Source organism: Mercurialis annua, linkage group LG4 (assembly GCF_937616625.2).
Source record: "Mercurialis annua linkage group LG4, ddMerAnnu1.2, whole genome shotgun sequence".
Lineage (NCBI taxonomy): Eukaryota > Viridiplantae > Streptophyta > Magnoliopsida > Malpighiales > Euphorbiaceae > Mercurialis > Mercurialis annua.
In genome coordinates, this window is record NC_065573.1 from 41,477,484 (window position 1) to 41,501,255 (window position 23,772).

Consider the following 23,772-nt stretch of genomic DNA (forward strand, 5'->3'; position numbering starts at 1 on the left):
GAAGATTTTGCGGAGTTGGTTTTCGTGGCGGAATATTATTTTTTGGCGCAGAATATTATTTTTTAGCGGAATTATCGGGTGAGTCTTTAAAATTTATAGATATGTTATTTTTAATTATTGAATGTAGTTAGATTTAAATAATGTTTGATGTGTAGTTAGATTAAAATAATGTTTGAAATGTAGTTAGTTAAATAAATATAGAGTTAACCCATAGATATAGTTAGATTTAGTTAAATTTTTTAAAAATATATATTATAAAATAAATTAGATTAATGTGTAAATAAAATTAGAATAATGTGTATAAAATTTCTATAAATGTAAAATAGAGTAAATTAAAATTAGAAAATCGAATATATGAAATTTTTAGAATATTTTTATATTAGGTTGGAATTAGTGCAAAATATTAAAATTTATGTTTTATATTATATAAATAGATTCGATACTAAAAAATTAAATATAATAGGTATTTGTTTTTAACAGTATTTAGAGAAAATATAATTTTTTTATAACTGTAGGTTTGTGAAAAAAGTTAACATAAAATATTCGTATTTACATTTAAATCGGCTAATTATTAAAAATTTGAACTTGACATGTAGAATATTTGAATTATATTTTAAATGAGAGTAACCCTCTTTTTAATGAGCTGCCAGCCCTAAAAATGTAGTTAAAATTATATTTTTTTAATGTAGTAATGACGACAAATGAGCTGCCAGCCCTAAAAATTTATTGGGATGGTACAATATTATCGACTCCGGGTGGAGTTGATTATGTTTCTGGTAAATCAGAACTGGTTGAGCTGACGAGTGTAGTGAATTTTGCACAACTACAAGTCGTAATTAGAAGGGTAATTGGGCTGAAGGATGGTGACGAGATAGTGAAGATTTATCTACGAGTACCTCGGTTCGATGAACATGGAAGATTTCAAAAATATGATGGTTTTCCTATGGAGACAGATGTTCATATGCAAGCAATGTGGCGTAATGTTTCGCGGACGCCACAAATGAGGGTACTTGAGTTTTATATTGTGTACAATCCGTTATCTCAAGTACGTGCGGATGTAGACGACTCTGTGGATGTAGACGATTGTGCGGATGTAGACGACTGTGCGGATGTAGACGATGGTGATGATTTTAGTGATGAGGATGAGGAAGAAGAACACTTCTACGGGGCCGTTGCTGATGACAACGAGGATGATGATGATGATGACATCGGTGGTGATAATGGAGATGGCACCCATGGTGAGAATTTCGGTGGTGGGTCGGAACAAAATACAGATCATTTTGAGTCGCGCCTTCCTCATGAGTACACGCATCAGAATGTTGACGACATGTGTGTCAATATGAATCTGTGGCCTAAAGAAAATGCAATATGGGAAGCAGGCAAAGAGTTTGAATTGGGGATGGTTTTTAGTTCGAGGTATGCTGTCCAGACATGCGCGGCGAGTTATCACATTGCAGCTAATAAAGAATACAAGAGCAGTGTAACAAATGGTAAAACAATAGTTCTTGTGTGTGTGAACAATGACACTTGCAATTGGAGGTTGCGTGCGTCGCTTTTGAAAGGCGAGTCAGACTGATTTTGTGGAGCGTGTACGTAGGGATGCTCCTGTTGACACTGAGCTTCGGCGGTTCGCAGCCAGCACACAGAGAGGCACTAGAGAGGACCGCCGTGATGTTACATCGCCCCCTATCGAGCCTTCTATACCGCCGCATCGACTACCAGTCATACCTGACGCGCCGATAGATCCGACTACACTGCGACATCGACGGCGACAGCGGCGTCACCCCCCTGCACCACCTCAGCGTCCGACTGATCCTATGCCTCCCCCAGTGGTTTTCCATCCTTTCAGAGGGCATTACTATTACGCGGGGTCCAGCTCTGCACCGCCACCCTTTTCATCGGGTCCTCCTTCTTCTTCTGGCCAGTTTTACGGGGATTCGGCACATCACTATTTTGAGGGGTCGTGTTCATATCCAGTGCCACCAGGACCTTCTTCGCCTTTTGTTCCACCGCCGCCTGCTTATTACCACCTACGGTGCCTCCTTTTCAGGTGCAGTGGGATCAGCCTACACAGGGTACACAGGACTTTCCAGCTTCACAGGGACTTCCACAGACACCTGGGACTACAGACTTTCTGTCATATGGTAGCAGTTGGTTAGGTCTAGACAGCATGGAGGCGATGATGTTCCGCCAACAAGGATAATTTGTTACCCCGCCACCAGCAACGACGAGTACGGCCATTCTCCAGGACCAGCAGGGTGACGACGGAGCCGACGACGAGGACGCCGATGCAGGAGAGGGAGATGGTGATGGTCGCCCAGGTCGACGTTACCTCACCATCAGTACAGGCCGTCGGGCGAACCGTAACAGAAACAACTTGCGCTCGAACCTCCCGGTAACTAGCAGATATGACGATAGGACTCCTAGGTGATTTCTTTTTTGTACTTTGTACATTATTATCTGATGTAGTAATCTTTTTTAATTTGTAATTTTTAGTTTATTAAATATGTTATTGTTATGAAGTATAAATTATATTTGAATATTTGTTAATATAATTATTTTGTAGTATTTTATAAATTTATTTTTGTAGAATGTTAAAAAAATTAACTAATTCAAATGTTTTAAATTTAAAAAGTTCAACAATTAAAACGTAATTTTTTTTTAATAAAAGGTTTTCTCATTTTTAAATTTTTATTTAATTTTTTTTTAAATGATTGGGAGAAAACCTCCCAATCATTTAAAATAAAATCAAAATGATTGGGAGAATTTTCTCCCAATCAGTGCAGCCAGGGAATTAATTCCCTGGCTGCACAAGCAAACCGCGTAACACTTACGCGGTTTGCCACGTTGGCAATGCAAACCGCGTAAGTGTTACGCGGTTTGCTTTTGCCTATGTGGCTCCTCCAGCGAGGAGCCACGTAGGACAGACCGCGGAACTGTTCCGCGGTTTACACAAACCGCGGAACTGTTCCGCGGTCTGGAAGGTATAAAATGGGATTTATGAGTTTTTGGGTGATAATTTCGGAAATAATTAACAAAAACCAAATTTAATGGTCATTAACCCCCTTTTGTTTGTAAATAAAATCAGTTTTTATTTTGGGGCATTATAATTTACAAAATCAAAATTGTAATAACAAATCGTTTGATTTTTAAATAAAACGAATCAAACTGTAAATAATAATAAACATGAGGGGCTTAAAGTAATTTGCTCTAATAATAAATATATTTACAAAAATACCTACTATATATAAATCTTATCTTATTTTAAGTTAAAATTTCACATAGTCACACTCTTTATTTTCTCTCTTTCTCTCAAAATTCTCTCTTTCTTTTTTCTTTTTTTCCGTTTGCTTTTCCGTTCGTCTCTTACGTTTATTTTTTCGTTCATCTCTTACATTCACTTTTTCGTTCGTCTCTTACGTTCGCTTTTTCGTTCGTGCTTCCATTCGTATACTTTTGGTAGATTTTTCATCTCTTCCGATCGATTTTCTGTTCTTATCTTATGTTCTTTTCTGTTTGCGCTTTTCCGTTCGTCTCTTTCATTCTTTTCTGTTCACGCTTTTCCGTTCGTCTCTTCCGCTCGCGATATGGATTTCTCGACGTCGTTTTTAGATGTTTTTGTAACTTTTTATATTTTTGGTCATGATTTAAATATTTTTATAAATAAATTATTGTAGACATATTATTTTTTTATTTTTAAAATTATTATATTGTTCATAAAAGTAATTTTTGTCTTGTTTTTGTTCAAAGATTTTTTCTTTTATATTGATGCTACTGATTTTATAAACAACGAATGGTAATGGTGTATTTACGTTATAGTGTATTTTTAGTATACTAAAACTGTATTTCTGGTGTTTTCTGTTTTATCCATGTTTTTCTGGTGATTTTCTGGTGTATTTATATTTTCTTGTGTATTTGTAATGTTTTTATGGTACAAACTATAAAAACACAAAAGATATACTAATGATACACTATAAAAATATCATGGTTACACTAAAAAAACACAATAGATACACTAACAAAAAACGATAAACAAATAAAAAAAACACAGCATAAATCAGTAAAAAAGTGGAAAAGAGATTTTTTTTAATTAAGGTATTTTTGGTGAATAAAAAAGGTGCAACTTGTAAATATTTAAAAACAATATAAAATCGTAAATAAAATACAAAATAGTGTATTGTGGGAATTTTTTTCCTCATTCATTGTAAGTAAAAATTATACATATTTATTAACCATTTAGTTGTCTTGTAAATGTATTTTACCATTAAATTGAAATAGAAGATAAAAATAATAATTTTTAAAAAAATAATTTTTTTTAAAACAGAATATATAAATTTTGGTGTAATGCTATAATCTATATCTATCTATCTATCTATCTACCTATCTGTAGCATATATAAAAGTGTATTCCCTAGAAAACACTTTTACTCATGAATAAAAATACATTTTCCATAACTATAGAGTCTAACTACGTATCCATTACATATGTTATATTTTGTGCTATTGTTAACACAAAATATGGCAAAATGTTAAATATACATGAATTTTAATTTTTAACTCCAATGCACAGTGTTATATTAAATGATAAATTTTTAATTTCATATTAATTTTTATTTTATATGTAATAAATATAAAATATTAACTAACTAGTCGTATACCCGCGCATTTGCACCAAAATAAAAAAATTACTTAAAATATTTAATGTAAAAAAATAAAAAAAATATAATCTGCAAACTAATAATATAAAATTTATCTTAATTATTGTAATATCAAATTGGATTATGAAGTCCTTATATTTTTTTCTTGCAAAATATATTGATACATTTTAGAGAAAATAATAAGAAAAGTCATAAATCACAATTTCCATCTTAGTTAGAGTTATTTCTTTGTTGCCATTATTATTTCAATTAATAGCACAAAACTCATTTAGTTTTTATTTACTGTCATCTTCCTCGAGCTTATGCATGTTCAAGAAAAAACACATGTATTTTTATGTTATCCCATTACCATCCCTATCAATAGCCTATACGTGTCCCCTTTTCTTTCTTATGTATCCCTACTTTCTTTCTCATATGGTCCCTCTCCTCCCTTTCTTTCTTTTGTCATTTGTTCTCCCCTTTTTTTTTCTCTCCCACGTGGTGTCCTTTATAAAGAGAGTGAGAAGGAGAAAATGACAAATGATCGCTCACTACTTAACAAATTATAATTCGTAGTCTTTTTTCTTTTGTCCTTAACTTTTTTCCTTAATATATATTGTTTCATTCTCTCATGGATTGCGCTTTTAAAATTTATTGTCCTTTATTCGTTCTTTCTAGGTACATGTGCTGGTAAATAACCAATATGCATGCTTGATGGAAGATCTATATTACTGGTTCATTCAACATCTGATACATTACGGGTTCATTCAACACCTGGTACATTACTTGCAATACTTTATGTTTCAAGCGATCATACATCTGTCGTTAATTTAGTCCTTGCATAATTCTATGATTGACTATTTTCTCTCCCTCTCTCTCTTGGCGGAAAGGTTTTTTCGTTTCTCTCGCCGCCCTCACCTTTTTTCGGAATATTTTATTCCCTCTCTTTTTTTTTGGCTGGAAGGTTCTTTCGGTTCTCTCGTCTTCCCCCCTCCCTCATTTGGAAAGTCTATCTCTCTCTTTCCTTCTTTTTTTTTCTTTTCGGCAGAAAGGTTCTTTCGATTCTCTCGCCGTCCTCACCTTTTCCGGAATATTCTATTCCCTCTTTTTTTTTCTATTAAGCTCAAGGGTTATGAAAAAAACTGTTAAAAGTTAGTTTTGGTGCCTGAAAGTATTAAAAAACTTCTAGGACCCTAAGGGTTTGGGTATGGTCAATTTAGTCCGTCAAACTTGCAAATTGGGTCATACAATTCTAAGACATTGCAATTAGTCCAATTTCTTAGACTTAAATAGTAATCTCTTTTGAATTTTTACAGGGTATTTGAAGCTAATTACATTTCAATCCTTCAAGTTTGCAGCTGTGCACAGACCTGACCAGCTTGAATTCAAATTGTCGGACCACAAGCTCGTCACCCGGACAAATTTCTCTGAAATTCATCATTATAACGCCTCAATATCACTTTTTACTTATCCAGAAAAAGTCTACAATACTCCTTCTCACGCTAGCAACGCTGTAATTGGTGATTACCTTTTTGATTTTATATTCACCACTTGGGACGTTGCCACTTCTTTTCTCATTTGAGCAGTTGCCGTTGATGGACAGTTAGACGTCGAAGAAGTATTAATGCTACAGTCGATGAAAGAAACCGCTGCAGTTAGTGCCGTCAATGGAGTTTGATGGTTAATAACGGTTGGAGTAGTAGTAATTATGATTAATTAGTTGATATAAATTATTAATTTTTATGAGTAAATTTATGAAATTTAAAAACAAATGGATGATTTTCCTTTTGATCCTTTGGAATGGTTGTCGGAGAGAATAACGTGTTTGTTAGAGAAAAAAGTGGGAAAAAAGTATAAAAAGATATGAAGGACTTAAAGATACATTTTTTTTTGTTTAGAGACTAGAAAAGGATAAATTTAATTTAAAAATTATAATTAAAAGTGGTATAGTTCAGGACTTGAAAATAAATTTTTTCTTTTCTAAATATAGCTTAGGTGGCTTTTTTTAACAAGTTATCTTGAATTTTGGAGTGTGATCTCACTCTCTTAGAAGACATCTACTGAAGGACTTAAAGATGTGTATTTTCTGAGTTTAAAGATCTTGAAAATAACAAAAAATAGTTTAAGGACCATATAATCAAAAGTGGCATAAGTTAAGGACCTGAAAATAGATTTTTTCTATATATTATAGATAGATATAAGAGCGTGCGCTTATTTGCACCGATCTAAAAAAAATAAAGGCCTAAACAAAAAATAAAACAATAAAAGAATTTAAGTGCATATTTATTTAAACTTCAAGGGTTTGTTTGTATTTTATGCCTATTTAAATTAAGCAATTTAAGTTTTAAAGTGATGATAAGTACCAACTAGGTCAGATTAGCTAGTATATAAGAGACTAGATTAAAAAGAAAGTAGCAACATTATTACTGCTATAGCAGCGTTAGTCTTGATTATAAAATAAAATAAAATTGCAGCGCTTGCCTCTGGCGGCGGCAGCACCAGTCCATCACCTCCACCGGCTGTTTCCATAGGTAACTTTTTCTTTAATTTGTTCATTAATTCAACTAATAAGGAATTTCTTAATCCAACCAAAATTCAAAAAATAAAATAAAGAATTGGTTATTCAACTAATATTTTTTAACAATCTGCTGCAGATTGCTTACCATGATTATATCTTCATTATGCAAATTGTTTGAGCGGAATGAGATTAAGGAAAATAACAGTAGGCCATATATACCAGATGACTTACTTCTCAACATTCTGTCGAGAGTACCTGCTACGCCGTTGCTTCGTTTTAAATCGGTGAATCGCGATTGGTATTCGTTGATTTCGAGCAATGAATTTCGTCAACGACATCTTCAACATCACGCTGACCACCCCGATCAAAGGTACGGAATCATCCAAATCGGGAACGCACACACCTTACAACCGTCCCTTTTGCTTCGCATTATGGGCATTGCTGATGATCATCATGAACTTGTAGAGATTGGAAAAGTTCACGGTCATCAACTGGTCTTCGGGTCTTTTTTTTCCCCTCGGGTATTTGGTTCCTGTAATGGTTTATTACTAATAAGTCTTTCACTAGATTTACAAGATTTTATTGTGTGGAATCCCACAATCAGAGCGCATAGAAAAATTGACAGAAATATTTCCGACGGGCCGAGAGATGACGTACTGTATATGGCTGGACTCGGTTATAACTGCTTGAATGACAATTACAAAATTGTGGTGGCAGAATCCGGTAATTTGCATGATAACTCAATCGAAGTTCAAATTTATGATTTGAAACTGAGTAGTTGGAAGATAATTAAACGTTATTTCCCCTACGAGTTCAAATCAAGCACCACACCAGCTACTACTATGGCAAATGGAATCCCACATTGGCATGTTAAAAGGATGATCGATGACGACCAAAGTGTAATTTTATCTTTCGATTTGGTTGCGGAGAAATTCGAAGAAATTAATCTACCTGAAAATATACTTAATTTTAATTATATGTCTGCTATAGACGGATGTCTTTGTATAGGCATAAGAGAATCTCTCTCACGTCCCGTATATGTTTGGCAAATGAGAGAATATGGAAGGAAGAACTCTTGGATTAAATTAGAAATTGTTTTGCCTCATGTAGTTCGGGGTGGCCTTTACTCGATGCCGATCGGATTTTTAGGAACGGATCAAGTTGTAATGAGTTTAGGTAGAGCATGGTTAGCTATATTTGATGTTTCTAAACGGCAATATAAGTTTGTTATGCAGTCATGGCTTAATCTTTTTCATACAGTAGCTTCATTTGACGAAACCTTTGTATCCCCTTATTAATGAATAAAGGGTCAACGCGTCCTTTAAACTTGTGTCACAGGGTTATCTAACTCACTTTATATTTTCTTGAGCATCTAACCCCAAAACTCTTCATTTTCGGGTCAAGTAACCCCATAATTGTATTTTCAAAACGTGTAAAATAAAAATCGGAAGTGAGAGATGCAAAAAAGTAATTAGATACTTCCCTAATTGTTGCGATATAATTATCCTAAATCTGTTTTTTTAAATAAAATAAATAAATTATAGGGTTAATTGATCCAAATATGAAGAGTTTTGGGGTTAGTTGCTCAAAAAAGTATAAATTTGGCTAGATGACCTCGTGTCACAAGTTTAGGGGGCGCGTTGACCCTTTATTCCCTTATTAATTATAAGCTTAATTACTTAAAAAAACTCACTTTGAATTTTTTTTCCGTTTATATCATAATCTTGTAAAAAAGTCATTTGTACCCGATTTTAGATTTTTAGGTTTCCTCTCTATCCAAAAGTATTAAAATTGTCTCTTTTCACTTGAAAACAAATTTAAAATAATCTTTTAATTTATGTTTATATACTAATTAGACGTATGATATAATGTTTTATTTAATTGTTTTTAATTTTTTTAGATTGTCAATTATATTTTTGTATTGGGTAGAGATGAAATCTAAAAACTCTTACTTTTTTATAAGGTTAGGGTATAAACGAAAAAAAAGTTTAAGGTATGTTTTTTTTAAATAATTAGTGGATTTTTGTTATATATATATATACTTACTTTAGAAAATAGTTATTAGAAATATTTTGATTTGATCAGAGTTGTCGGAGTTATAATAATAAATATTTTTATATTTTTTTAGAAGAATATATCTTAAAATTATGATTGCTTTTTCATCATTAAGATAATCAACATGAAAAGTACGGGTGATTTTTTTCCTCATACTTTGTGGTTGATATTTCTCCCAAATGATTGTTGTCATTAAAATATTTTCAATAATTTAATTTGAATTTGGAGTCATTAGCTATATCATTACAAACAGTGCGTGCAAGAAACTAATTGAGATTTTTGAATAAAAATAAAAATTCCTACTCATTAAGGAATAATAAAATAATAATTGAATTATCTGTATATAATCTTATTAACACTCAACTTTCATCCATCTCATATGAGCTGATTTCTTGGATAATATTTTACCATATTGTTGTTTTAATTAAGGTCTTAAGTGAGAGACGGTATAAATATTTTATATGTTTTTAATTTAAAAAATTAATTGTGCTTTTATTTGTTAATCAACTGAAAAGTATTTAATACTCCCTCCGTTCCATTCTAATTGAGAAAATTTCAATTGCACATTATTTAAGAAATTTTAGTAACATTACTTTTATATCCTTACATTACATTAAATGCATCACAACTTTCAAAAATATACTTTCTAAATGCATTAATTGAAGAGGGTATAAAGAGAAAAGTAGTGTGAAAACTACTCTATAAATGGAAAATGTCAATTAGAATGAGACACCCAAAAAGAAAATAGTGTTCAATTAGAATGGGACGGAGGGAGTACAAGAAAGAAAAAATAGTATACCACGTAATAGAGATTGTATTGTATCTAGGGTTAGAGGCAGAACTACGGCCGAGCGACCCTGAGAGGCCACTTGGCCTCGCCAGAGGAACTCCAAGACCGATGATAATTGTTGCTCCCTGTGGTAGTATATGCACTAGGTCAATCATATTTTTACCATATATTTTTATTATTAATTAATTGATATTTTATTATCATTTTATATTATGATTAATATTTAACTGGTTAATTTTTTCTGAAGTCATCAAATATGTGACTTGATAGTAGAATCCTTAGGTTTAATAAGAAATTAGATTCCATGTATCCCTAATATTAGGACTAGTATGATGTTAACTGATAATTATGTTTTACTAATCATGTATATAAAATATTCAGTCAAATCATAGGTGCTATTTGCAAAATAAGACACTAAATGATCCATCTTGACCACACTATGTAAATCATAGACATAAGTAATTCTCATTATAGTTTTATTAGTATAATCCTTTAATCTTGATATCACAATAGATTTCTACATAGTTATTTCACATTTTAATACAGTCTTATATTATCTTTAATAGAATAATGGAATAGATTGACATAGGATATAAAAATAACCAGGGACGGAGATAGGGTATGGCCAGCACGGGCCTGGGCCCTACCTCACTTTCATTAATTCTTTTTAGAAAAATTTACTAAAAATACCACTTTTTTGAAAAAACTTTTTTTTACCATATTTTTCTAAAGACTTACTTTTATACCAGATTTTTTTATTTTTATTTACTTTTATACCAGATTTTTTTATTTTTATTTACTTTTATACCAGATTTATTTTTTTGAAAAAAATAAACAAAAAATAAATAAAAAATAAACAAAAAATAAACTAAAAATAAACATAAAATAAATATGACGGATAAATATGGCATATTTGAAAAAAAAAAACATGATAAAAAAGTAAATTTTTTCACTTCTTCTGATATTTTTGTGAAAATCCCTTGTTTTTAGAGTAGGTCTTTTGCAATTTATTTATCCAGATTTGGAGGTTTATTGTTATAGGTTAGGATTTAATCAATTGGAATAAAACTAAAGTTAAAGTGAGATATAATTAGAGAGGGAAATAGTAAAAAAACAACACATGGACAAAAGATTTAAGAAGTGCTACTGTGTCAAGTTTATTTTGATCATAGTTTTATATTTAAATTTCTTATTTAATCATCTTTTGCCTTTTATGAAAGATGTTTGTTTATTTGTTTAGTAAAATCTGATTATATTTAATTATTGCAGTTTTATTTTTTAGTACAATTTGTTTTGTGATTTCTATTTGCTCATAATAATATATAATTTCAGTTTTCTACGAAAAAAAAATTGTTCATTTCCTTTAATTTATCTACTTATTCGATTGGCATCAACATTACCGGATGCAACTGCAACAGTTGAAAGAGTGTTCTCATATATGAATATCATCAAGACAGATTTGCGGAATAAAATGGAAAATCAATTTATGGATGATTATCTCGTATGTTTTAGAGGTTTTTTTTTTTAAAGTATTGATGATGAAAATATTTTAAAACAGTTTCAGAAAATGAAGACTCGCAGGATAAAATTGTCTCCAATTAAAAAGCAATAATTTTTTAATTTTACTGTTTATTTTTTCTCTTTTGATTATACTTTTTAATTAATAAATTTATAATTTTTATTTTTCGGTATAAATTTTATGGTTTAATAATTTAAGTTTTTAATTAAATTATGCCCTATCTAAATTTATTGTCTGACTAGTCACTGAAAGTAACTATGTGAAAAATGTGAGGGACTGGGAAGAAATTTGTCCCTCATTTATTTGAATAAGACATCTACAGGCCTCTTGAAAAAGATAGACTGAAGAAAATGCATGGCCGTACTTAATGAATTGATAAAGAGTTATCATTTTCGGTTTACTTGAAATCCGAAAACTAACGATTGAATATTATAAAAATGATAGTAGCAGTGTTTTAAAAACCGGACCGGATCGGCCGGTCGGACCAGTTAAACAGTAAACCGGTCAGTAGTCTGGTCTAAAACTGCAAAAATATTTAATGGATATTTATTGATTGGATACAATATTAATAACACTAGGTGTCATATATTTAATGGATAGTTCATAATCCTACGTGATGAATTAGGTTCACACAAGTATTTCTCGCCATCATTTCCTACTTTATTGTTGTAAAATTAATACCGCACTTTGAGATTGAAATTTAGGCAAATTTCCCCACGATTTTCCAACTTACTGCTCTTTATAGATCTTTGGTTTTTTGGTAACTTGCTTCGTACGAATATCATAACTTCATCAACAAAATGATTATTTCAGTGACTTCCATAAACTTATGTGATAGATCAACCAGATCCAATTTCATTCATAAGGTCCAATAGATCCAAAAAAATATTACCTCGGTTCAAATTGATCTTTGATTCTGCAATACATGTTTTGTGAGCCGGAATAACTATCTCGAATTTCAATATATCATACGTACCACTTCTTTGACATCAAAATACCAGTTGATGCAACATGCAACTTATGACCTTTCTTTCCTTTTTAACAATCTGTTTAACCAATTAGACAAGGCTAAGCTGCACAACTTGTAATAATCGCTAGTTCTGGTTAGAAGAACATATATGCCGAACTTGATTGGAATACAAACACCCCGTAAAAACGCAATTTTACACTTGTTATCAGGACAATAGTATACAAAAAGATGAACTCTTATTTTACTTACCCACGTTAATACTCTCTTCTTGGTTCCTTAAGTCCAAGATTACACACAAGTTAGTTGTGAAATCTCTTCATAAGAAGATATAACAGAAAAAGCAAAAACATGGTGTCATCTATATGCATTAATCTATTGTACTATGGTCAATATTAGACTCTACTATTCGGTGCTGCTTCAAGGAGTGGCAACATTTTCCTTAGCAAGAGGAGCAATCTCATCCCCTTCAATGCCTGGTTCGCTGCCTGCAACTTCTAGGCCTAGAAGCATCTTCTCCCACAATTTTGATGGCCCCTGCATCAAAATTCCAATTCAAGTCAAATTTGCTTCTCTTATAAAATGCAGTTAGTGTCAGAGATGTTCAAACCTTCCATGACAGATCTTCGGACATGCAATTCAGGATCATTTCTTTCAAAGCAGAAGTGGCATAAGTGCCGAGAGCTCTTATGACAGTCTTAACTATGGCAGCTACATCAGCTGGATCAACTTTGTCACACTGGATAACATATCCCATCAACGAGTCTCGTCATTTTAGAGTAAACTGTAAAGAGATTAAACTAACAAAGGAGAGTCGTTTGTTTACTTACTTCAACATGGAAAGCTCCCATTTGGAATCCTGTGTAACCTTCTTTAACGGTGTCAACAAGACCGCCAGTGGAGGCAACAATGGGTACCTGCACTCAAGTTTTTAGATTTTGGAGTAACTAAAAGCCAATTGTTACTCTAGATAGTGAGAAGTTTAGTGGCCTTACTGTTCCATAACGCATAGCATGCAGCTGGATGAGACCACAGGGCTCAAATCTACTCGGGATCAACATAAAATCAGCTCCAGCTATAATCATGTGCGCCAATGGGACATTGAATTTGGCCACTCCTCTACACTTATCAGGGTACATTACCTCTAGCTGTCCAATCTGTTTTTCAAATGCTTTTTTCCCGGTTCCCTGGAAAGATGAAAAGGTCGTATGCACAAAAGTCAGCATTCTGGTATTCACATCAGCAGTGTCACTATTAAAAATATTCCTACTGCTCTTACTTACAAGGATTACTATTTGCACATTGTATTCGGCCAATTGTGAAATAGCTGCAACCATGATGTCCGAACCCTTCTGCTCTTCCAATCTACCAATGAAACCTATTAAAGGAATGTTCCTATCAACAGGCAACCCAACTTCTGCTTGAAGAGCTTCCTTCAGCAAAGGTTTTGCTTCCATAACCTGAACAAAGAAAAATTCTACATAATCGCTCTCTTTTACCATTGGGGATGTATTTTTTAAAAGCTTAAAAGACTTCTTGTGAGTACTTACGGTTGCGGCTTCGTATTTGATGCCAATGTATTTATCTGTAGCAGGATTCCACTCCTGGACATCCATACCATTTATGATACCCGTAATGCCAATTTTACGAATGATGTTATCCAGTTCCACACCTCTTTTTACTCCAGAAACAAGTTCCCGGGCATAGTATGGGCTCACAGTCAAAACCCTGTCTGATTCCAAAATTCCAGCCTTCATCCAATTGATTTTCCTTCCCTTAACTGGCTTCACATAGCTACAAAGAGAAATTCCTTTAATTCTAGCAAGAACGTATGCCATGAAGCAATTGAAATACTAATCATAATGTAATTCATACCCATCAATAAAGTCAAAAGAGCTCTTGAACTGATCTGGCAAATTAAGGACGGAAAATTCTGAAAAGGGGAATCTGCCTTGGTATGCAATGTTGTGGATGCAAAAGGCGACCTACCATCAATTCCAAAAACAAAAAAGCAATGTTAATTTATCTGTCATGACATTTCAAGTTATCTAGAAATACGAATTATTTAATTCAAAAAGAGGGCAACACACCTTGGCACTTCTGTAAATACCATTGGGTTTGTATATGGATTTCAAGTAACACGGAAGAAGAGCAGTGTGCCAATCATTACCAATGAAGACAACATTGTCTCCTGCAATAAAATTTAAGGCAGAAAAAGCGGCCTTTTTAGAGAGACGATATTTTCACAGTAAATAGCAAATATGAAACTTTAGAGCAGAGAAGCGCACCATATGGCCCTGAGAAGTTTTTGTTGCTGTTCAAGTTCAGAACTCTTGGGGCTTCCAGAGCAGCCTGAGAGCAACCAGAAAGGATTGAATTATTATTCATCAACACATGTAAAGATTTTCAACAAGCTCTGCAGCACACTTTGGACCAGTTATGTTTAACTATGCAATACACATTTAACAGTTAGTACAAGGCAACTGGTAGCAGCTCAATAGGAAAGTGGAAAGAAAAAGTTGACACTAGCTCATTGAATCATATAGACAGTATTCAAGAATGAACTTGAAAGAATTGATAAGAAACGTATGCATGACTTACGAGGCACAGCAAGCTAAATCGGAGTTGGTTGTCCTGGTAATCCAGTCCCGCTGCTGGACCATAGATTTTAGATCCAGTTTTGCCCCAAACCTGTAATATGCAGGTTTGTAGAAATGCAAGAATTATGTTACTGAAAAAAAAAAGTTAAAAATCAATGACACAGAAAAACAAAAAAAAGTAGGCAACCTTCTCAAGGAACATTGGGTGATCAACAAAGACACGATCAACTCCTCTCTTGTAGCAGTGGAAGAAGCGAACAATTTCACTTCTGTCCCCAACTTTAATCTGCATACCAGTTATTATTCAGTTACTTTGTTTCCTAAATATTAGAATAATTTGACAGGGATACAGAACAAGGAAAGAAGATGATGAGGAATACAGTAATTATTACCTCAACGGAGACGCAGGTGTCCCAAGCATCCTTGTACTGATCATAGCGAGGAGAGACAGTCATGACACGGTGCCCTCTTGCCTGAACAAGAATCAATCACACAGTGAAACATAATCACAAATAGAGCAGAAAAGAAGATAATAAAAAGTGAAACTCACAGCCAGCGCAGGAGGAAGTCCACCAACAACATCACCAAGTCCACCAGTTTTGCTCCACGGAGCAACTTCAGTAGAAACAAAGACCAAGCTCATTCCATGGCTGCAGGTAATGGAGGTAGGCTTGAGATTTGGAGTAGCAGGAGAAATCTTTTTCCCGGCTCGAGCAGCAAGTGACCTCAAATGGAGCTTATCGACCATGTTAAGAGTCCTCAAACCAGTGTGGGGAAGGATATGAGAGTTGAAGGCAAAGTGAGAGGAGTCATGGCTGTTGAGCTGTGAGGTCCTTGACGCGAACTGAGCAGTAGTTGCCATTCCCAGAGTCAGTGTTGCTGCTGAAAATGAATGAAGAGATTTGAAAAAGTTTAAACAGATGAATATAATATATATAGCAACTGAAACTGAAACGGAGAGAATCTCTGATATGATATATCCGAATACAAAATAAAATCAAGAACAGAAACCAGCTACTCACAAGCTTAATGGGAGGAGTGAATCTGTTACTTGTGTCCAACTTAAACACAACTCTTCAACTACTAGTAGTATAGTATGATCGTACTTCACTTGGGGGTTTATAGTGCGGGAGCGGGTCCACGTGGCATCAGCTTAACGGTTGGAGATGCTGCCAGTCCTCAAGATCTGAATGGGTCTGTCTGTTATCATGTGAAATGGACCCCTTTCTTTACCAATTTGCATTTTGGACGTGAGATTTCCTCAGCCTCAGCGAGGGAAACGACACCGTAGTCGAATGATTAATTAAGGTGGGGAGGGGTGGGAGTGAATGATTTCCTCAGCATCAGGTACGATACTTTTGTCTTCATTCTATTTTTATTTATATTAACGGTGGAATATGAAGCAGAGGTCTGAATCGCCAAGAGCAGAGGATGGGACTAGCTGTCATTACTATTATAAAATACTCCTACTCCTATCATTGAAATTCAAAAATCCAGCTTTGAAATTGCTATGAATTCCAATGGCAATATATTATGCAATTGGCAGTTTTAAGAAAATCTCTACTTTGATTCAAAAAAAGAAAAGAAAATCTCAACTTCAAGTTTGAGCCTGTGAAACCAATATTCAATTTCGGTACAACTCCGAAAGCTAAAACAAGTTCAAATACCTAAATCATTGACAATTTTGTACTCTCTTTAGCTAAGATGTGTGATTCAACTTGTTACGATCTCCTATTACCAGACCCCAAGCAAACTTAGCGGACATCCTAGCGCGCAGTTTGGTAGAAAAGCCATGGCAAGAGGTTATCCCGCAATCTCCCATTCCTATAACTCATGACGTAGGTTTATGGACCAGTATAGTGCATTTCTGAACACGAAACACTAGCATTCACATTAACAATTCACTTGAACTCTATAAAGAACATCAAAGTAGTTTACAGGCAACACAAGTCTGAATTCTTCTGACTGTTTATATTTTACATGAGACCGCCTATTGAAGAACTTCTTGGAGCTTGACTTGTAACACAACTTATTACAATTACAGGCTGTAGTGTGTACAATTGAATTCTGAATCATTTAAATAAAAAAAGAATGGGACAACTAAAATTATAAACCCAAGCAAAAAAATCCCAAAACAGCAAAAGGACGTTCAGGAACAAAAAAATAATGTGTCGCCCTCAGGCTTTTGAATTTATGGTTACAATCCATAAAAATGACATGATAAATATGAATAGGCAAAAAAACCCCAATGTACTAAAATGAAATAGGAAAATTAACAACAAAAATTTCCTCACAAGAAAAAGAAAGCCTCTCTCCAATAATCACAGCTTAAAGCCTATGGGGTTTGCTATGCCTCATTAAATGGACAGCTAAGATTACTTGGTTCACCGATGAGCTGTGACTAGGGTTTCAATGAACCTTAATCCATCAAATCTGGGCGCAAATTTCTCCTTATTTTCTGAAGAAGACGATGAACCCTGTTTCCCCATTGCACAATTTGATCCCTACAATCAATCACCCAATTTAATTCCAATCAAAATCTCTACATAGCATTATCTAGAATTTCACCGATGCATTTCCAAAAGTTAATATCATACAACAATAAACTAATTGAAGATGAAATTAAGAGCAGAAACATATATGGAAGATAGAAGGACCTGATTGGCGGAAGGATAAAAGGCCATTTTGCTATCTCCAGCAGAGAAAGCCATGGTGGAGGCCGCGAGCACAGAGGCCACCAGAGTGCAAGTTCCCTTCATATTTCGTTTTTCTTAATATCAAGTATATATCCAGAAGATAGCTGATAAATCGATAATGGGCGAAATCCGACGAGGCTCGCCGGATCTCGACCACAGCACTGATTTTTGTTATTACTAATTTTGGTGTTGTAAAACTAAACCCTTCAATTTCACAAATCGTGGGGCATTTATATTTCCATGGTGGGCTTGGTTGCTCCTAATTTAACCGGATTCAAGATTAATTTTAGTTCCGGTTCCACGTAGTTTAGGGGACAGCTTATTGCACCCAATCATTAATACCCGCGTGACACTGGTAGTTAGTTTGTTGAGGTTTAATTGGGTGGTGTTTAGGAAAAATTATTAGACGCAACCGTTGCGCCATGTCATTCGTGCAACAAGCCAATGATGCGTTAGCCATGTGGAAAAAGTGATAATAAAAAAATTGAATGCTAATTAAAAGATTCCCTATCGCAAATGCTCATTGGCTTGTTGTAAATATGACATGGCACAACCAATGCACGGGATAAACACTCGGTGTTTAGGGTTGAACATGGTTTTGTTGGACTCAGTTTGATTAGATAAATTAAAATCAACTAAAATTTAAAAAATAAGTAAAAATCAAATTACACCAAATATTTATATAAAATTTCAATTAATTAACCAATTTTTACCAACAGCTCGATTTTATCGCCTTCATCCATAATAATTAAAAAAACAATTTATTTTTAAAACCTTACATATCAAAATTATATTAACTAATAATATAAAAGATTTTTTTGTATTTTTTACAAAATAATTTCTATTTTTTTTACTTATAATCAGCAGCTGCCGGAAATCTTTTCCAGCAGCTGCCGAGTTCGTCTCTGTAAGACGAACCCAGATCTGGGTTCGTCGATGGACTTTGGGTGGTGGTTGGTGGGTTTTGGTGGTGGTTGATGGATTTTGGGTAGTGGTTGATGGAGGTGGAGGAAGAGGGATAGTGGCGTGGTGTAAAAAAACCCCGATGAATTTATCGTTTTTAAAATTTAAATTAAATATTTAATTAAATTAGATTAATTAGACTTAAATATTTAATTAGGTCAAGTTAATTAGGTTTAATTAGAGTTAAGTATTTTAAATTTTCAATCTCACTCTCCAATTAAGGTGCTACATCAGCATAGGGGTGTTTTTAAAACGGTTTTGCCAAATTAAGAGTAAAAGCGATCCGGTTTTGTTAATTTGGACGCTTTTGATATATTATCCCAAGTTCGGGGGGTAAAGTGAATCTTTGTTCAAACGAAAACAATGTATTGAATGAATTGTGGAGCTTGCTTGAGTCCACATGCAAGCGAGGAAAAAGGGTGGCATCTTCTTTTTAACTTCCAAAGTTCAACCAACTTGGACCCAAACGAACTAATGCGATGCGTAGGCGGCGTGGCGTTCTCCTAATTCCTTGCGGAAGCTGTCTTACACGCTTTTCAACTTCTATTTCCTGTTTGACTCCAAATTCCACAAGCATCACGCATATATATAGCAATAGCACTGCCTCCATCCAACGTCAAAATACACAACAGAAACAATTCAGCAGCATTCCAAGCACAGCCTTCTTCAAATTCTCTCCTTTTTCTTTCAATTTCTACCAAACCATGAATTCTATGTTTAGCTCCTTCGATATACTGTGGGCTGACTTATTGGGACAATCTATTAGGTCCGCTTTTGCTTCTAATTCTGCAACAACTCATGATTTGATCAGCGATACTAAGCCTAATTCACAGCAACAACAGCAGCAGCCACCCATGAAGGCTCAGAGATTCGCCCCAGAGCTCGATGGGCTTCACTGTTTCGAGACCCTCGTTAACTACTGACTTTCTGTGTCTTTGATTATTCAATTTATTCTTTTCTTGTATAAATTAATTACCAATTTCATTCAATTGTTCTGCTGGCTTTAGTAAAATCAAATGTGTTATGTAGTGGCGGTTTAAACATTTATAGATGCATCTGATTACACATATTTAAATTGTCGTGTGAGTATTGGGGCTATGATGAATAGATGAGTTTATTATTTTTGGATCAAATTTCGCAACAATATATATCAATTATGATTAACAATAATTACTATCAATTGATTAGTATGTTTATGATAAAAACCTGAATGCTTTGCTCTTTAGACAAATTGTTATCCACCATGAAATTAACTTTTTACTGCCTAAAACGAATATTTAGTTCATTAAATGTGCAACTGCTGATAAAGAAATTTTTTGACTCAAGTTTCTTCTTATTAAGCGAATCAGTCTCGTATAATTATGTAGTTAAATTCCTTTTTAGAACGTTTTTTCGATTTAGCATAGGCTGCCATCAGTATAAATTCATGTATTATTAGGTTTGTAAAATATACCAGAATTCATCTCCTCTTGTATAGTACTATGGTCATGTTTAGTTCATAAAATAGGTGCGGAACGGAATAGCTATTCCGTATAAAATGATTATTCTTTATTTTGGTTCATGAGATAGTTATTCCACGGAATTGTCATTCCATAATTTTGTAGAATAAACACTCCTTTCAAAAAGTAAAAATATTTTTAATAGCTATACCGATTTCATACTATTTCATTACATGGGGTCATTCTACAGTACCACTAACCCTTCTATACCATTTTAAATTGACATCTTTAGATGATAACTATTTAATCATGACCGTTAATTTTTTGACTTGTTACCTGAAGTACAGGTTACATTATGAATAGTATCATTCACATTCCTTGATTTTTATTTTCTTCCCACTAAAGTTATGTTTTACTTTTTTCTCCGAATTATCATTAATTGCCACAAAAATGCTTACTGTCAATTTCTAGTCGACTCCATTAATGCTTATTAACGTTGCAATGTCGACAAAAAAATTAACATTTGGATAATACAAGCAGTTAACACTATTTCAAAAACAATGCATTATAATTGATGCAACAACATTTATGGAGTTACTCATTAAGATTTAAGAGTTTTGTCAAATAGAATTCTTTTACAATTTTTTAATTAAACTTTCTCAAATTAAAACTCATTAAATATAAGTCTAAGGTGGCGTTTGATAAAACTGAAAATTAAGTGCTGAAAATAATAATTGCTGATTATTTTAAGTGCTGAATTAAATAAGTCTGTTTGATAACTGCAAATCTGCAATTACTAAATATTATTGAAATTATTATATTTGCATATTAAACCTTTAAAGATGAACTATTTTAAAAATAAATTACTAAATATAAATTATATGTTATTTAAATTTTTAAATATAAATAAAAAATATGTAAAAAATATTACGAATAATACATATATCATAAATAAAAATATTAAATTTTAGTTGCATATGTTGATAATTAGTTGTTAAAGATTATAACAATGCTCCCCTTTAACTTAAAAATTAGCCCTTAAAATAAAATACTAGTTTTTAAAATTCTGAAAAATCATTTAAATATGATAATCTTCAAGTTTGGCGAATCTCATGGAATCGGGTGTCGATATTCCGCTTTTTAGGCGAGTGCTAGGATTCTCCGATAAGGGTAGATCGTGTACGACTTGGTTACATTATAGTTATATTGAAGTTCGGTTTCCATCAATTACAAACATAAATTCAAATACATTAAAAAACGGAAATATTAAATAAATGACATATCAACTATAACAAGAAAAGTAAAGATATAAAATAAAATATTTCTAATGAAAAATATAGTACTTTACAATTTTAAGTGCTGATCTAAATATAATACACTTATTGAGATATTAAAAAAATAAAAAAATAATATATATGAGATAAAATATTTTTATTTGTGAGTAATAATTGAAAATAATAAGAATATAAAGTTTATTTAATGATAAAACTAATATTTAATAACTTAATGTTTTCAGTATAAAAGATAAGTCAAAATTTTTGACTTATTATTTTAAGTAGTTTTTGGCTTAACTGAATAAGTTAAGTTGAACTTTTTTGAGTTATCAAACCAACTTAAAACAATTAAGTGCTCAATATATTAATTTAAGTAATAAGTTGGGTTATCAAACACCCCCTAAGTCAATTGGGTAAAGCAAAATATCCGACCGACCGAATTAACTGATCAAATTGATACTTTTTGGGTTCGCTGATAAATTTAGATTTAGTCGATGTCATTTAATTTATTTTTTTCAGTTCGATTCGAAAATTAGATTATTCAAATTAATCAAATTAACCGAACTGACTGAATAAACCAGATATTGTTAATTTTTGGTTTATAATTATTTTTTATATTGATGATGTAATGTTAAATTTAATATATATGTTTTATTTCTTAAATTTAATATATGTATTTTTATGATTATATTGACAAATATTTTATATCCAACTATATTTTCGAATGGAACTTTTCTTAAATTTGTCACTTTTGATACTCAGTCCTTGTAATAAAATAGTTTACATATTTGTTTAGTAATTATTCTTATATCCAGGGTTTAATTTTAAGGTTAATTTTATATTAAATCATGAATTTAACGTGATTTGTAATTACAACATAAATTTTAGAACTTGAACCAACTTTCATTTTTTGACAAATAAGACCACCGAGCTAATAAACACTAGCATGGACATGATAATATACTGCTCGTTGTTCTAATTAATTAACATGAATAGTAAAATTCAGTCTTCAATCAATATTTAAGAAGTCCATTTTTTAAACTTGTTTATCAATTTGTCCAAAACTTTTAAAATTTAAAAATCATTTTCTAATTTAATAATTCTGTTACAATTGGACCTTTCGGTATTTAATCATATGATATCCACAAGCAAATTTGTATTCCGGATAATTTAGTATTAAGTAATGTATTTTTGTTTATTCATAATACTCGAACTCAAAAAAATTATTTAAAATGATTAATTTTTTTATCATTTTGACCGATAAACATATTTTTCAATGCTTAAATAAATTATCTTTTATTTTATTTTTCTATCCACCACATATGATATGCTTAAAGAAGTATTTAAATCACAAGCAGTGTGGTTTCAGGAGGAAACAAAATATCGGACCGACCGACGTAATGATTCTCGGTCGATTCGTTGACAAATTTGAATTCTATCGGTTCGATTTTTTAATTTTTGGTTTTCAGTTAGTTTGAGTTTTGAATTATCTAAATTAATCGAACTGACCTAATAAATCAAATATTTTTAATTAGTAGAAGTGTTCCTTGTATTTATGAAGTAATGTTAATTTAATTATACATAGTTCATTTGTTATATATAATTTATTTATTTATTTTCTCATAATACTATTGACAAATATTTATATCTAAAGAGAAATAGAAAGCCTCCTTGAATTTTTCAGTTGTGATACTTAATTTTGGAGATAAAATAATTTACATATCTATTTTCAATAATTATTCTTGTGTCTATGCTTTAATTTTTTTAACTCTTTTAATATATGCAACTTTCACCACTTCATCATCATGTATATACACTAAAGAATATTTATATTCGTACCTATATTTACATGTATTAACTTATTAATGGTTTTAGTATATTTAAATATGAAATATTTATAGGTATGAAATTAACATTTCAGCACATTATGTTTAATACATATATTTTATAAACTTCGAATCTATTTTGTTTAATAATATAATTAAATCCTCATATAACAATCAAAATGAAGTGCTCTTCATTATATTTTGATTGAAAATCTTATATATTAAAAAAAATTAATTTAAATAACTATGATAAAAGAATAAATTAAATAAAGATAATGAAAGCCAATAATTATGTGCCTAATTTGTAGAAGAAAAATTCTTCAATTGTCATATTATAATTCAGCAGTTATCTATCCAAAAAAAATCAAATTACGTTGGACCACTTATGAATAATAAAATTTCGAAAAAAATTACTTAAAAAACAAGATGATTTAGCTGTTATTTATTAGTTATTAACCTAGAATAAAAGGTTAAATTATTCCATGGTAT

The 23,772-nt window shown here is 32.2% G+C and overlaps 3 protein-coding genes across 8 annotated transcripts in view; 2 read left to right on the top strand and 1 right to left on the bottom strand.

The window, feature by feature from the left end:
- LOC126679330 (granule-bound starch synthase 1, chloroplastic/amyloplastic-like) overlaps positions 1-16,245 on the bottom strand; it is a 35,923-nt gene extending 19,678 nt beyond the window's left edge. Inside the window, exons 1-14 of one of the 6 annotated variants that reach the window (XM_050374332.2) lie at positions 16,108-16,245; positions 15,636-15,964; positions 15,478-15,558; positions 15,273-15,371; positions 15,087-15,176; positions 14,774-14,837; positions 14,576-14,676; positions 14,361-14,470; positions 14,036-14,279; positions 13,769-13,945; positions 13,481-13,672; positions 13,316-13,402; positions 13,096-13,224; positions 12,708-13,022 (exon numbers count right to left, since the gene is read on the bottom strand). In XM_050374332.2, coding sequence (XP_050230289.1) covers positions 12,906-13,022; positions 13,096-13,224; positions 13,316-13,402; positions 13,481-13,672; positions 13,769-13,945; positions 14,036-14,279; positions 14,361-14,470; positions 14,576-14,676; positions 14,774-14,837; positions 15,087-15,176; positions 15,273-15,371; positions 15,478-15,558; positions 15,636-15,947 — 1,803 coding nt within the window. In that variant the 5' untranslated portion in view covers positions 15,948-15,964; positions 16,108-16,245 and the 3' untranslated portion in view covers positions 12,708-12,905. Of the gene's footprint in view, positions 1-12,707; positions 13,023-13,095; positions 13,225-13,315; positions 13,403-13,480; positions 13,673-13,768; positions 13,946-14,035; positions 14,280-14,360; positions 14,471-14,575; positions 14,677-14,773; positions 14,838-15,086; positions 15,177-15,272; positions 15,372-15,477; positions 15,559-15,635; positions 15,968-16,096 lie in introns of those variants that run through there. The other 5 variants (XM_050374330.2, XM_050374331.1, XM_050374333.2 and 2 more) reach the window with 5 other exon arrangements.
- LOC126678716 (F-box protein CPR1-like) lies at positions 7,014-8,489 on the top strand. The gene is made up of 2 exons (XM_050373611.2): positions 7,014-7,167; positions 7,291-8,489. The coding sequence occupies exon 2, from the start codon at positions 7,301-7,303 to the stop codon at positions 8,450-8,452; it is 1,152 nt and encodes a 383-aa protein (XP_050229568.1). The 5' UTR covers positions 7,014-7,167; positions 7,291-7,300; the 3' UTR covers positions 8,453-8,489.
- Positions 16,246-19,208: 2,963 nt separating the features above from the next.
- LOC126678074 (uncharacterized) lies at positions 19,209-19,811 on the top strand. Its single transcript, XM_050372944.1, has one exon. The coding sequence runs from the start codon at positions 19,224-19,226 to the stop codon at positions 19,665-19,667; it is 444 nt and encodes a 147-aa protein (XP_050228901.1). The 5' UTR covers positions 19,209-19,223; the 3' UTR covers positions 19,668-19,811.
- The last annotated feature ends 3,961 nt before the right edge of the window (positions 19,812-23,772 follow it).